This window comes from Colobus angolensis, unplaced genomic scaffold (assembly GCF_000951035.1).
Source record: "Colobus angolensis palliatus isolate OR3802 unplaced genomic scaffold, Cang.pa_1.0 Scaffold159, whole genome shotgun sequence".
Taxonomy (NCBI): Eukaryota; Metazoa; Chordata; class Mammalia; order Primates; family Cercopithecidae; genus Colobus; species Colobus angolensis.
Window position 1 is genome coordinate 6,759,016 of NW_012114699.1, and position 10,713 is coordinate 6,769,728.

General features: G+C 42.8%; 1 protein-coding gene across 1 annotated transcript in view; it reads right to left on the reverse strand.

Moving 5' to 3' along the window:
* The window catches only part of ZNF280C (zinc finger protein 280C), a 68,601-nt gene that overhangs the window by 43,933 nt on the left and 13,955 nt on the right, over positions 1-10,713 (reverse strand). The window contains exon 3 of the mRNA XM_011936991.1: positions 1,997-2,143. Within this exon, the coding sequence (XP_011792381.1) occupies positions 1,997-2,143 (147 nt within the window). The remainder of the gene's footprint in view (positions 1-1,996; positions 2,144-10,713) is intronic.

A 10,713-nucleotide genomic window follows, 5' to 3' on the forward strand; every position in this document is an offset into this window, starting at 1 on the left:
AAAAAAAAAAAAAAAGTGAAGGGTCACACAAAAGTAGGGTTGCTTTCTGATCATAGAAATTTAGTATTCTATGAGTAAACATTACAGAAGTCTTCTAGAAGAAAAATCTTCTCAAACAACTTGATAATGTTTTCATTCAGAAATTCAGGGTAAGTATTAATCCACTAAGAGCTATTTTTACTTTTTGGTGGTTATAGTCTACCAATCACAAGTTTTTTCCTCTCCTTCCCCTGCCTTCATTGCAGTTCCATAGAAACATTTAGATGATATTCCATATGCTAGAATATTTTATAGCTCACAAATAAAACATCAATAAAATCACTTAAATTCTGAGTTATCAATATTGGGTCCAATACCCTTTTTGGTAGAATCTCTTAAAACTAATACACATTGTTTTGGTTGAGTACCGCTAAGTCATCTACAATCAATATAAATCCAACTTGAATCTTAATTGTCATGCTTCAATAAGATGATTTGAGTGATAATTTTGAAATATGGTAATATTTCAGCATGAAAATTAAAACAGTGACTTGAAATAAGAGAATATTCTATTCTGCTATCAACAATATGCCAAATATGTCTAGCTCATTTAATAATTTATGTGGCTCTCCACTTAGAACCTCCCAATTTGCCACAGAACATGACATTGAGAATTCAATAGCTAAATTATTCTGCCTCTGATAAAACTGAGTAGAAATGCTATCGCAAGTTTAGAGCCAAGAGAAGAAAGAACTAGGCTTTCAGAAAATTTAAAACTCATCTCTTAACCACACTATTACTCATTGCCATGGTAAGTAAGAAGACTGGTATGCTGGCTACATTCCTTGACTTCTCCAGGACTAAAAAAAGGAAGTAAAATGAAAAAGGATCTGTTTCCTTTTTCTCTCCTGAAATTCAGTTATGTTGTCCCTTGCACTTTACACACTTTTGAGGACTTTTTTTTTTTTTGAGACATAGTCTTGCTCTCTTGCCTAGGGTGGAGTGCAGTGATGTGATCTTGGCTCACTGCAACCTCTGCCTCCAGGTTCAGGAGACTCTCATGCCTCAGCCTGCTGCACAGCTGGGAATATAGGCACGTGCCACCACGTCTGGCTAATTTTTTATCTTTATGGTACAGAGGGGGTTTCACCATGTTGGCCAGGCTGGTCTCAAACTCCTGGCCTCAAGTGATGCACCCACTTCGGCCTCCCGAACTGCTAGGATTACAGGGAGAAGATACTCTAACAAGCATCACCAATATCTTCACTTTAACATTATAATAATGCCAAGTCCAATTACTCTAACAGAAATCTAACAATCCACAAAGGTACTGGACATGTTTTGCTAGAAAGCCATGAAGATTTACGTATGCTGACTGCCTGCACTGTCCAAGCATAGTGCTGGAAAACCAGGCCCTCCCTCCTTCATGAATATAAACAGTAGTTGCAGAAGATGGGTATAGCCAGAGGCTACAGCACATGCTGGTAGACAGACCAGAGATTCTATAATGATGCAGCACCTATGCATTTTATAGTCATATATCAAGATGATACTCTGATGAGGCAGTTGCTTAGACATTAGAACCCCCATGAGACACTAACACAAACTTATTTAGCATATTATGATATTTTAAGAAAAGTATTGCAAACACTTCATTTTCTGTACATCTGAGTTTAAGGGAGAAAAAAATTAACAAACAGGCTACTTGGCTCCATTAAAAATTATGATTTTCAATCTCAGAAGGCTTACAATGTTGTTCAGGTCATCTTAACCCTCAATTAACTTAGTTATTTCCTTTTGCTCACATCTGATATTTTAACCTCTCACCTCCTTACTCCAGTCCTCAACTACATTCTTGCTTTGATTCTCACAAGTTCTTACAGACCTTTACTCTCCCTCTTACCTCTAACTCCTTACAGAAGAACAACAGTATCAAGGACAGATAAGATATTCCATATATTTTCCATTAGAAACAACCATCTTATGAAACGTTACTTCACTGAAAGTAAATGCTTACTTGAAATGGCTGGTTTTGAACTTGATATCTCTCCAACAAAGATCAGTTCATCGTCATCCTCGTCCTGAGTTTCTTCTACTTTCTTCTGCCATGGCTCTAGCTCTTCTTCTTCACATTCCATAAAGAGTTCTGCCATTTTTGAAATGTCTAATTTTCAAAAGGAGAGAAGCAAACTTTGTTTTCAAAGAGAAAAATATTTTTTGTGCAATACACAGTATGATATTTAAGATGCACTTTAATAATCCATTACTGACTCGATATTTGTTTTTGAGACGGAGTTTTGCTCTTATTGCCCAGGCATGATCTCAGCTCACTGCAACCTCTGCCTCCCGGGTTCAAACGATTCTCCTGCCTCAGCCTCCCAAGTAGCTGGGATTACACGTGCCCACTGCTATGCCCAGTTAAGTTTTATATTTTTAGTAGGGATGGGGTTTCACCATGTTGACCAGGCTGGTCTCAAACTCCTGACCTCAAGTGATCCGCCTGCTTCGGACTCCCAAAGTGCTGGGATTACAGGCATGAGCCACCACGCACAGCCTACTGACTTGATTCTCGTGCCTCAGCCTCCTGAGTAGCTGGGACTACAGGCATGGTCTACAGTGGACCCTTCCCAACCCTGAGTGGCCATCTCTGCGTTGTAATCAGTACATTGTAGCAAAAGAAACAAACTCAGAACTCAATCTCTAAGATCTAAACTAGTTAAACTTGGCTAGACAGATAGATAATGAAGGATAGTAGTCATTTATAGTGGCCAATACATTTTAGGATCAAATCCAAAGTGAGTTTTAGTTATATGACTAGAATGATTATATCTACAACAAAGATTGTAGCTATTATCTGAAAAAAAAAAAAAAACTCCACTTGTATAAACAAGGGAGATAAACTAAGAGAAAATAGGTAGGAGATATACTAGAAAAACGGAACCAGATTCAGGTATATCAGGCACAGAGCAAAGCAGGGATAAGGTCCTAGACTGAAAATAGGGAAATTAAGTGAAACTTAATTCCATTCCAGGACAGATTAGACATTTCTCATTTGAAGAAACTGAGTAAAAAACATACTGTGAATATCACCAGCCTACAAGTTCTGACCAAACTCAGATCTCCTGGGAAGCATTTTAGTGCCTCACTCTTAAATATGGGTGGACAACCAATGAGTACCAGAAAATTGAGGAAAACCTTCAATGTGAAACACCAAAGCAATAAAACAGATTAAAGGATTTTAAAGAAAACCGAGAGCTAGGCAGGATGGCAGACTAGATAAAGCTAGGTGGAATAGCTGCCACCAAGAAACTGGGACGACTGGTGCACTCCTAACAGATCTTCAAAGGGGAGGCACTGAGTAGGCTGAGGGAAGACACAGAAGCTGGAATGAAGCGGGAGGAAACTGGGAAGCCCACATGGGGCTACTGTGCACAGGGACTGGTTCCTGGCCCCTAATGACTCCAGGGGAATGGGTGAGTTGAACTGGCAAGGAGTAACTCACTCTTGCCACGGACCTCTTCGGATCCCGGCAGCAGAAAATCCCTCGATCATCACGGACACTTTGGTTGGCAGGGAGAGCTGCTTAGAGAAGCGATAGAGGCAGCACGTGAGACAGTGTGAAGCCCAGAGGGTTTGCTGCAGGAGCATCTGTATTGGAGCACAGCCTGGGATGTTCATCCCCCTAGGCTCTGCTTGTCTCTATAAGAGACTGCAGCACTAGAGGAACTGTCAGACCTGAACTCTGCAGGGTGGCCTTGCCCATCAGACAGGACCAGTCTGACCTGAGCACTCTTTGGTCTGCTGTCCTCTCCTGGGGCCCCAGACTGCCCATTCCCTTTTGCAGTACAGCCTAGGGTGCCCTGATGGCCCATATCATAGCTCCTGAGCTGGCCATCCAGGTTTGACCAGCAGAGAGCTCCAGCTGGTCTGACCTCAAGTGATCCGCCTGCTTCGGACTCCCAAAGTGCTGGGATTACAGGCATGAGTCACCACGCACAGCCTACTGACTTGATTCTCGTGCCTCAGCCTCCTGAGTAGCTGGGACTACAGGCATGGTCTACAGTGGACCCTTCCCAACCCTGAGTGGCCATCTCTGCCTTGTAATCAGTACATGGTAGCAAAAGAAATAAACTCAGAACTCCAGCTGATCTCCAAAAAAGATCAGTTCATCGTGTGGCCATGCTCCGGCCCACCTGCTCATTCTCCCCACTCCTGCTTACCCGGGGTCCACGGCCTCCCTCCACATCACTTTGCCAGTCAGTGCGTATGTGCGCAGGTGGATCGTGCCTTGCCCTGCCTGCTGCCAGTGGGAGTGCACTCCGCCCACCCTCCTCTGCCATAATGCCATTGTAGTCGGAGACTTGGTGAGCACAGAGCCCGCAAGCCCTGTACCCACCAGCACCCTGACCCTGAGCCACCACTGCCACTAGAATGTAACTAGGCACAGAGAACAGTGGACCCTCCCCGACCCTGAGCAGCCATCTCTGCTTGTATCAACATGTACAAAGAGTGCATACAGTCCTGCATTGGCCAGTGACCCATCCCCATGCTAATGTCACCACCAGCATGACCATACGCACAGTTGCCGGCTGGGGCCCCTGCACCCCTGAGCCATGCTGCCTCTGCCGCTTCTGCGAAAGTCCACGCAGAAGCCGCTAGCATCCTGCAGCAGCTGATGAATGTGCACTCTGCTGTGCTGCTGCTGCCACTGGCATATGTGAACAGGAACGGACCCTGCTGTCACTGCCCTACAAAACAGTTTGGCTAGCACCACCCATTGGCGTGCTGGGACAAGAGGTACATGAGCACCTCAGTCCCCCTAGCACAGTGGGTTCCTAAACTTGAGAAGCCAGAGAAAAAAGCGGAGGCCCAATATCAGTCCTGCAAAATTAGAGCATGCACTCCAGGAGTTGTAAGCTGAGCCTTGGCCCCCTAAAATCTAGAAATGAAGCCAGTTGACTGAATCTACCTTATACCACAATCAAACTCCTAAGGTCATCAGATAGAAGAAGAAAAAAAAAAAATCCAAAGGACAGCGACTTCAAAGACTGAAGGAACATAAGCCCACAAAGAGAAAGAACCAGCAAAAGAACTCTGACAACTCAAAAAGCCAGAGTGCCTTCTTTCCTCCAAATAACCACACTAGCTCTCCACCAAGGGTTCTGAAGGGGGCTGAGATGGCTGAAAGGACAGAAAAAAGAATTCAGAATATGAACAGGTATAAAAGTCATTGAGATGCAGGAGTACACTGAAACCTAATCCAAGAAAGCTAAGAATCATAATAAAACAATACAGGAGCTGACAGACAAAATAGCCAGTATAGAAAAGAACACAACTGACCTGATAGAGCTGAAAAACATACAAGAATTTCAAAATGCAATCACAAGTATTAATAGCAGAATAGAACAAGCAGAGGAAAGAATCTCAGAGCTTGAAGACTGGCTTTCTAAGACAGCCAAAAAAAATAGGGGAAAAAAGAATGAAAAGGAACAAACAAGACTTCTGAGAAGTATGGGATTATGTAAAAAGACCACTAAACACCCACATCAAAAAGACATCTCAATTTAACATCCTACCACGACAACAAAAAGAACTAGAGAACCAAGAAGAGCAAACCAATCCCAAAGCTGACAGAGAAGACAAGAAATGCCCAAAATCAGAGCTGAACTGAAGGAGACTGAGAAAAGAAAAACCATTCAAAAGATCAATGAATCCGGTAGCTGTTTTTTTGAAAAAATTAATAAAACAGGCCACTAGCTAGACTAATACAGAAGAGAGAAGATCCAAATAAACACAATAAGAAACAACAAAGGAGATGTTACAACTGAACCCAGAAAAATACAAATAAACATCAGACAATATTATGAACACCTCTATGGACACCAACTACAAAATCCAGAAAAAACGAATAAATTTCTGGACACATTCACTCTCCCCAGACTGAACCAGAAATAAACTGAATCCCTGAACAGAATAATAACGAGCTCTGAAATTGAACCAGTAAAAAGAGCCTACCAATAAAAAAAGGTGAGGACCAGATGAATTCACACTTGAATTCTACAAGATGTACAAAGAAGAGCTGGTACTATTTCTACTGAAAGTCCTTCCTAACTCATTCTATGAGGCCAGCATTGTCCTGATAACAAAACCTGGAAGAGAAACAACAACAACAAAAAAACCTGGCTGCATGCGGTGGCTCACACCTGTAATCCCAACACTCTGGAAAGTCGAGGTGGGCGGTTAACTTGAGGTCAAGAGTTCGAGACCAGCCTGGGTAACATGGTGAAACCCCCATCTCTACTAAAATACAAAATTAGCCAGGGTGATGGTGAACGCCTGTAATCCCAGCTACTTGGGAGTCAGAGGCAGAAGAATCACTTGAACCCAAGAGGCAGAGGTTGCAGTGAGATGAAATCACACCACTGTACTCTAGCCTGTGCAACAGAGTAAGACTGAGTCTCAAAAAGAAAAAAAGGCCGGGCGCGGTGGCTCAAGCCTGTAATCCCAGCACTTTGGGAGGCCGAGACGGGCGGATCACGAGGTCAGGAGATCGAGACCATCCTGGCTAACACGGTGAAACCCCGTCTCTACTAAAAACTACAAAAAACTAGCCGGGCGACGTGGGGGCGCCTGTAGTCCCAGCTACTTGGGAGGCTGAGGCAGGAGAATGGCGTGAACCCGGGAGGCGGAGCTTGCAGTGAGCTGAGATCCGGCCACAGCACTCCAGCCTGGGTGACAGAGCTAGACTCCGTCTCAAAAAAAAACAAACAAAAAACAAAAAAAACACAACAACTTAGTCAGGCATGATGGCAAGTACTTCTGTCCCAGCTACTCAGAACACTGAGGTGGGAGAATCACCTGAGCCCCAGGAGGTTGGGGATGCAGTGAGCCATGAAGGCACCACTGCACTCCAGTCTAGGCAAGATAAAGAACCTGTCAGAAAAAAATAAAAGGAAGAATAAAGGCCAGCAATATTATACAACATTTCCTTCTCATTTACCCTTTCTTTCTCAGGAAGAATCCACCAAAACAAGACTTAAGAAGGAGGACAATGCAGGAGCAGAAAATCTGACATTCGGCACAATACAAAAACAAAAGAAAGTCCCAGGACAACAGCTGTGCAGTAGGCCTACAGCGCAAACAGCCAGAGCAGTGCAGGAGAATATCACTTCCAGGAGACTTGACAAACTTCCAAAATATTAAGCATTAAATTGTTAGATAACCTGACAAGTTTCACAGTGTAGGATAAGTGAATTAAGAGGCCACGGGGCCGGGCATGGTAGTGGTGCATGTCTGTAGTCCCAGCTGCCCAGGAAGCTAAGGAATGAGAATCTCTGGAACCCAGGAAGAGAACGAGAATCTCTGGAACCCAGGAAGGGGAGGTGCAAACACTGCACTCCAGCTTGGGAGGCAGCGCTAGACTTTGTCTGAAAAACACACACACACACACACAGGTGACAGAAGGAGCCAGGCGCAGGGGCTCACAACCTTAATCCTGGCACTCTGGGAGGCCAGGGTGGGCGGATCACTTGATGCCAGGAGTTCAAGACCAGCCTGGTCAACACGGCAAAACCCTGTCTCTACTAAAAATACAAAACTAGCCATGTATGATGGTGCACAGCTGTAAGCCCAACTATTTGGGAGGCTGGGGCAGGGGAATTGCTTGAACCCAGGAGGCGGAGGTTGCAGTGAGATGAGATCGTGCCACTGCACTACAGCCTGGGCAGCAGAGTGAGACACTGTCTCAGAAAAAAATGAAAAACGAAAAACGAAAAAACCAATAATCAAAAAACCAAAAAGCTTTCATGCCAACATCTTTGATGAATATGGATACAAAAATCCTCAACAAAATACTGGCAAACCGAATACAGCAGCGCATCAAAAAGTTTATCTACTACTATCCCGTAGGCTTTATCCCTGGGATGCAGGGTTCGTTCAACACATGCAAATCAATAAATGTGATTCATCACATAAACAGAAGTAAGGACAAAAACTATCTGATTATCTCAATAGACACAGTAAAGGCTATCTCAATAGACACAGTAAAGGCTATCAATAAAATTCAACACCTCTTCGTGTTAAAAATTCTCAATAAACGGCCAGGTGTGGTGGCTCAGGCCTGTAATCCCGCAATTTGGGAGGCCAAGGCGGGTGGATCATGAGGCCAAAAGATCGAGACCATCCTGGCCAATATGGTGAAACCCCGTCTCTACTAAAAATACAAAAATTAACTGGGCGTGGTGGCGCGTGCCTGCAGTCCCAGCTACTTGGGAGGCTGAGGCAGGAGAATGGCTTGAACCCGGGAGGCGGAGGTTGCAGTGAGCCAAGTTTGTGCCACTGCACTCCAGCCTGGCAACAGAGTGAGACCCTGCCTCAAAAAAAAAAAAAAAAAAAAAAAAAAAATCTCAATAAACTAGGTATTGAAAGAACATCTCAAAATAATAACGGCCATCTATGACAACCCCACAGGCAACATCATATGGAATAGGCACAAGCTGGAAGCATTCCCCTGGAAAACCAGCACAAGACAAGGATGCTCTCTCTCTCACCGTTCCTATTCAACACAGTATTGGAAGTCCCACAATCAGGCAAGAGAAAGAAATAGACGGCATCCAAATAGGAAGACAGGAAGTCAAACTACTCGTTTGCAGATAGCATGCGCCACTATCTAGAAAACCCCGTAGTCTCAGCCCAAAAGTGCCTTAAACTGATAAACAACTTCAGCAAAGTCTCAGGATACAAAATCAATGTACAAAAATCACCGGCATTCCTATACACCAACAACAGTCAAGCCAAGTGCCAAATCAGGAACACAATCCCATTCACAATAGCCACAAAAAGAATAAAATACCTAGGAACAGAGCCAACCAGGGAGGTTCAAGAATCTCTTCAATGAGAATTACAAAACCCTGCCGAAAGAAATCAGAGATGACACAAACACATGGAAAAACATTCTATGCTCATGAATAGGAAGAATCAATATTGTTAAAATGGCATACTGCCCAAAGCAATTTATAGATTCAATGATATGCCTATCAAACTACCGATGACATTCTTCACAGAACAAGAAAAAGTTATTTTAAAATTCATAAGGAACCAAAAAAAAGGCCTGGACAGCCAAGGCAAACCTAAGCACAAAGAACAAAGATGAAGTCATCATGCTACCTGCCTTTAAACGGTACAGGGCTACAATAACCAAAACAGCATGTTCCTGGTACAGAAACACATATATAAAGCAATGGAACAGAATAGAGAGCCCAGAAATAAGGCCACACACCTAAAACCATCTGACGTTCGACAAAACTGACAAAAACACACAATGGGTGAAAGGACTCCCTATTCAATAAATGGTGCCGGGATAACTGGCTAGCCATATGCAAGAGACTGAAACTGGACCCCTTCTTTACACCATAAACAAAAATCAACTCAAGATGGATCAAAGACTTCAATGTAAAACCCAAAACTATAAAAACCCTGGAAGACAACCCAGGCAATACCATTCTGGACGTAGGAATGGGCAAAGACTTCATGACAAAGACATCAAAGGTAATTATGACAAAAGCCAAAATTGACAAATGGCTCTAATTAAACGAAAGAGCTTCTGCACGGCAAAAGAAACTATAGACAAACAACCTATAAATGGGAGAAAAATTTTGCCAACTATGCATCTGACAAAGGGCTAATATCCAGCATATATAAGGAACTTAAACAAATTTATAACATAAAAAGCAAACAATCCCATTAAAAAGTTGACAGTGCATATGAACAGACACTTATCAGAAGAAGACATACATGTAGCCAACAAGCATATTAAAAAAAAAGCACAACATCACTGATCATTAAAGAAATGCAAATCAAAACCACACTGAGATATAATCTCTCACCTGTCAGAATGGCTATTATTCAAAAGTCAAAAAAATAACAGACGCTGGGGAGGGTGCACAGAAAAAGGAACATTTATACAGTGTTGGTGGGAGCGTAAATTAGTTCAACCACTGTGGAGGACAGTGTGGTGATTCCTCAAAGAGTTAAAAACATAACTACCATCAAACCCAGCAATTCTATTACTAGGTATATACCCAAAGGAATGTAAACTGCTCTATCAAAAAGACACATGTATACATATGTTCACTGCAGCACTATTCACAGGAGCAAAGACATGGAATCGACCCAAGTGCCCATCAATGGTAGACTGGATGAAGAAAATGCGGTACATATACACCATGGAGTACTTTGTAGCCATAAAAAAGAACAAGGTCATGTCCTTTGCAGGAACATGGATGGAGCTGGAGGCCATTATCCTTAGCAAACTAATGCAGGAACAGAAAACCTAATACCACTTGTTCTCACTTATAAGTGGGTGCTAAATGATGAGAACACACAGACATATAGAGGGGAACAACAGATGCTGGGGGCCTACTTGAGGGTGGAGGGTGGAAGGATGGAGAAGATTAGGAAAAATAACTCATGCGTACTAGGCTTAATACCTGAGTGATGAAATAACCTATACAATAAACCCCCAAGACATGAGTGTACCCATAACAAACCTGCACATGTATCCCTGAACTTAAAAGTTAAAAAAAGACAGAGATAATATAGAGAGCAAGAGACAATAGGATATCATTAGCATCTTTAGAGAGATAAGACAACGATATTATATACAGACAGCCAAAATTCAGTAAAAAAAAAAAAAAAAAAGTCAAATGTCAAAGTTGATAGAGGGCAAAATTTAAA